Consider the following 4,919-nt stretch of genomic DNA (forward strand, 5'->3'; position numbering starts at 1 on the left):
AATTCCTTTTTCAGTCATTTCAAGGGTTTCCTGCTTTTACTAGGTCTGGCACTTGAGAATTACTGTATTTTTTTGGTAGTGTAATGTTTGCTTGGGTTTTCATATTTCTAGTATCACTACATTGGTGTCTGGCCATCTGGTAGAACAGTTGTTTTTTCTATTACTTTGGAGTGGGCTTTGAGTAGAAAGAGATCCTCTTCTTTTTATGGTCTTCACTGTTGACTTTCCTTGTGTCAATGCAGTTGAGTGTCTGGCAGGTTGCCTGCATGGTGGCTCTGTCTACTACTGTGGCATAGAGCCACTTTTGTGGCAGCTGTGGCTGTGGTGGTGGCTGTGGTGGGCCACCCACACTGAAGTAGAGTTTTCAGTATGCTCTCTTACATGCTTCCAGGAGGTGGGGGCTGCCCTCAGCTCCTGCCTAGGACCCCAGGCATTGCTCTCCTGCCTGCTTCTGGGGGGGAGGGGCTGCCTCAGCTCCTACCTGGGCCCCTGGGCATTGCTCTCTTGCCTGCTTCTGGGTGGAAGGGCTGCCTTCAGCCTGTTCTACATTATTTAATCCTCTGAGGGGCTTGGCACCCTTCCCCACATACAGAAACATCCTTTCTCCCCCTCTGACTTCACCTTTTGCCAGTCTGCCCCTCCTCTGCTGTACTCCAGCAGCACTGGCTGCCTGGATGTGCCTTGGGCACAACAGGCCTGCTCCTGCCTCAGGGTCTTTGTACTTGATAGTCCCTCTGCCTGGAATGCTGCCCCCCAGAAATTTGCATGGCACACTTTCTCACCTCCTTCAGATCTGGAGGCTTTCTTTGGCCACCTCAATCTAATTTTCAACATGTGCACGCACATGTGTGCACACATGCACACACACACACCACTCTTTCTATTCTCTTTCCCTGCTTTATTTCGTCTCCAGAGAAATCATCACTATCTAACATGTTGTATGTATGTTTTACATATTTGGCTTGGTCATTGGCTACCTCCCCTACCAAGAGATGAGTTTTATTAGGTCAGTGTGTTCATTGCTGTATCCCCAGAGCTTAGAACAGGGCCTGGCACATATTAAGTGCTCAGTTAGTGTTCCCGAGTGAATGAAGGAGAACATTGAGGCTCACAGAGGTCAAGCAGCTTGCTCCTGGTCACATAGCCAGTAAGGGCACAGCTAGGACCTGAAACCTAGGACCTGAAGTCCGTCTGCACAAACCCTTTTCTCTACCGCATGCCTGCTCAGCATGCTGGAAGGTGACATGCGTTCTAGAAGGAAGCACTGCTATACTTTCCTTTCCCTCGTCTTGGTTCCAGTTTGACCAGAAAGAGCAGAAGAGCCTCCTGGGGCCTCGGAAGGATTACTGGGACTTTCTCTGCACTGCCCTGCGGCAGCAGCAGCGGGGTGACACAGAGCTGACCTGCTTCATCCGCTCACAGGACAAGGTATCCAGGGTCAGGTGGTAGGAAGGCTGACCTGAAAAGCATGGTGGGCCCCACCACCAGGCCTTGATGGGAATGGCTGCTGGGGCTGGGGAAGGGGATAGGGCCCACCCGAGGCCGCTTTCACGTAGTCCCTGCTGTGATGGCTGAGCTCCCACAGTCCTAATACCATCCTCCCTTTTTTGTCCCCTGTACCTCTGCAGTTGAAGACGCCCTTGGGTAAAGGCCGTGCCTTCATCCGCTTCTGCCTGGCCCACAGACAGCTGGCTGAGTCCCTGCAGCTCTGCCTCCTGAACCCAGAGCTCACCAGGTGGGGGCGCCTGTATATTGTCCTACAAATACCGCCTAAGACCACTTTCCCTCCCTCATGAAAGTGCCTTCCTTCCTCCAGATGGATGATTTAACATCAAGGACGATTAAAATGAGAGTCAGAAAGGAGTAGTCAGGGAAGTAAGGGGAGAAGGGAGGGTAAAACCCAGGAGTCCTGCTAGAATAATGGTGCTTCGGCCTCTGCTCCCAACGGGCTACCATCCTAGATGGGGAACAGTCCCATTATGGTATATAGTGAAGGCAGAACTCTGGGATCAGAGGTGATAATAGCAATAGAGTAAAAGTTTAAGGGTGCTGATCATGGTAAATACAGGGAATGGTATGGCCCCCGGAGCCCGCTGTTGTGTCCTGACCTCCGAGAAGACATTCTGGACTCTCTCTACACTCTCAATGGGGTGGCCTTTGACTTGGACCTGCAGCAGCCAGATCTGGATGGGGCCTGGCCCATGTTCTCAGAGTGAGTGGGTGCAGCGTGGAAGGAGACTCTCTTCAATGCCTCTCCCATTACCACATGCACCCCAAGCGAGCCCCAGGCTCTCAGCCTCCATCCGCTTCTCCTTCCCTTCTTGCTCACTGATGCCTGATCCTCCACTCCCTAGCCTTCCCTTTTCCCAGTGTATCGTCATGCTATCCTATCATGCTGTATAGAATACACACTCCCTAAGGATTTGTTGGAGGGTTGAAAGGATGAATGGAGGGTGGAATACTAGGATGGAATATATGGAGGAACAGAGAGTGGGATGCATGAAGGAGGAGGGGGGAATGCAGGAGGCATGGTAGGATTAAGTGGTCATGTGAGAGATAGGGTATCCTCCATCTGAGGACCAAGTTCACCACTAAAGAAAGGCCTAGGGTTCCCTGCCTCTTTCACTTTCAGATCACGCTGTTCCAACTCCAGCCAGACCCAGGGCAGAAGACCTAGAAAGACCAAAGGTTCCCCAAAGAAGGTACCTCTACCCCACCTTCACTCTAAGTTGCCTCTTCCCCATCTTGCTGAAACCCCCAGGTTGGGCAATAACTGGGCTTCCCCCTCTGAGTGTATACAGAGCCCTGACCCAACTGGACAGACAGAGGACAATGTGTGGACCAGGGACTGGGGAGCCACAGGGGAGGAGAGGGCTCATATTCCTAGGGATACCTGGGAGAAAAAGAAAACAAGCACTAGCGCCATTCGCAGGAGCCACAGGGCCCAAGGGAGGAGGTATTGGGGAGGGCGACTGGAATCTTGCAGGAAACAGACCAGGGAGACATACTCTGCCATGTCCCCTGCACTGGACAATTTGCACACGCCTAGCTCAGTTCATGACTAAAGAGCCAGATTGCCTAGTTCGAATCCCAGCTCCACCCCTTAATAACCCATGGGCCTTGGGCAGGTTACTTGTCCTGCCTTGTGGTATGACTGTGAGGATGAAGTGATACAACCCGTGTGCAGCCCAGAGCAAGGCTCCTGGCCACATACTCATGGCATGGCAGCTGTGGTCATCACTGGGTAGCAGCAGTCCACAAGCACGTTAGCTCCAGGCTCCAGGTGCAGATGCTATTAGGATTCAGTTTCTGACCTGAAGGAGTTCAAGTTCTGTCCAGGTAGTCTGGCCCTAAAGGAACACATTGCCATACATGTTAAGTGTAGTGACACAGACATGGACCGAGAACACGGCACACAGAGAAGGCTTCTTGAGAGAGGTCTCTCTCAACTGGGGGTCGGTCTCTGAGCTTTCATCACAACCCTATAAACATGGTATTATAATTCCTATTGTGCAGATGAGAAAACTGAAACATAAAGTCAAGTTCAGGAGGAAGGGTCAAAGGAGAGAGGTGCAAGGAACTTGGGGGAACCAGATCAACACAGGAGACCCGGGTGGAGGAGGGACATGGGCTAGGGGCAGGGGAGGACCAGGCATTGGGAGGCTCTGCTGTTCCCTCACCATACCAAAGCTGATGCCTCAGATCACCTGGGATGAGCCAGAATTCAGCTTTCTGGTCTGATAAATCAAAATTTCCAGTGGGGGGAGGGGGCCAAGAACCCAGATTTAGCAACCGCCTTGCATTAGGGCGCAGCCTCTCCCACGCTCCAGGCTAATGAATTGGTGCTGAGAGGGATGATGGGTTCTGGGGGTTTCCCTGCAGATATCAGCAGCATTTGGAGGCTCCAAGGGAGTCCAGCTGCAGGAGCTCCAAGGGAGTCCAGCTGCAAGAGTCACACACCCGTCAAGCCGGCTGTCTTCGAGAGGAACCCAGGGAAGATTGGATGGCTGGACTCTCTGGGTCCCAGGAACACAAACATCTTCCCCACATATTGGGAAAGAGGAAAGAAGATTCCAGGAGCTGCGGGTCCCCCCAGAGCATGTGGGAAGCAGAGGGGGAGGGGCTTCAGCTAGACCAAGAGGAGGGAACCCCAAAGACAGGGATCCTCCTGCAGAGTTCCTCACCCAGCAGTCAGAGACACAGGGAGGGGGACAAGAGTTCCCAAAAGGAGGCGATAGGGACGGAGGCCGAGGGTACAGGGCCTCTGCCAGGTGCAGAGGTTCAGAGAATAACAGAGGGCACTCAGGAAGGGGAGGCAGGGTGGGGCCATGTCCAGAGGCTGCNACTGATGCCTGATCCTCCACTCCCTAGCCTTCCCTTTTCCCAGTGTATCGTCATGCTATCCCATCATGCTGTATAGAATACACACTCCCTACGGATTTGTTGGAGGGTTGAAAGGATGAATGGAGGGTGGAATACTAGGATGGAATATATGGAGGAATGGAGAGTGGGATGCATGAAGGAGGACGGGGGAATGCAGGAGGCATGGTAGGATTAAGTGGTCATGTGAGAGATAGGGTATCCTCCATCTGAGGACCAAGTTCACCACTAAAGAAAGGCCTAGGGTTCCCTGCCTCTTTCACTTTCAGATCACGCTGTTCCAACTCCAGCCAGACCCAGGGCAGAAGACCTAGAAAGACCAAAGGTTCCCCAAAGAAGGTACCTCTACCCCACCTTCACTCTAAGTTGCCTCTTCCCCATCTTGCTGAAACCCCCAGGTTGGGCAATAACTGGGCTTCCCCCTCTGAGTGTATACAGAGCCCTGACCCAACTGGACAGACAGAGGACAATGTGTGGACCAGGGACTGGGGAGCCACAGGGGAGGAGAGGGCTCATATTCCTAGGGATACCTGGGAGAA

At 52.7% G+C, this 4,919-nt stretch overlaps 1 protein-coding gene across 1 annotated transcript in view; it reads left to right on the top strand.

Annotated features, from left to right (window-relative positions):
- Positions 1-4,253, top strand: part of LOC103600768 (RUN and FYVE domain-containing protein 4-like) — a gene marked incomplete at its 3' end in the record, with an annotated part of 7,657 nt that extends 3,404 nt beyond the window's left edge. The window contains exons 3-7 of the mRNA XM_008585102.1: positions 1,300-1,428; positions 1,629-1,735; positions 2,069-2,212; positions 2,633-2,702; positions 3,914-4,253. Of these exons, the coding sequence (XP_008583324.1) occupies positions 1,300-1,428; positions 1,629-1,735; positions 2,069-2,212; positions 2,633-2,702; positions 3,914-4,253 (790 nt within the window). The remainder of the gene's footprint in view (positions 1-1,299; positions 1,429-1,628; positions 1,736-2,068; positions 2,213-2,632; positions 2,703-3,913) is intronic.
- Positions 4,254-4,919: the final 666 nt, after the last annotated feature.

The sequence above is a fragment of the Galeopterus variegatus genome, unplaced genomic scaffold (assembly GCF_000696425.1).
Source record: "Galeopterus variegatus unplaced genomic scaffold, G_variegatus-3.0.2 Scaffold3453, whole genome shotgun sequence".
Lineage (NCBI taxonomy): Eukaryota > Metazoa > Chordata > Mammalia > Dermoptera > Cynocephalidae > Galeopterus > Galeopterus variegatus.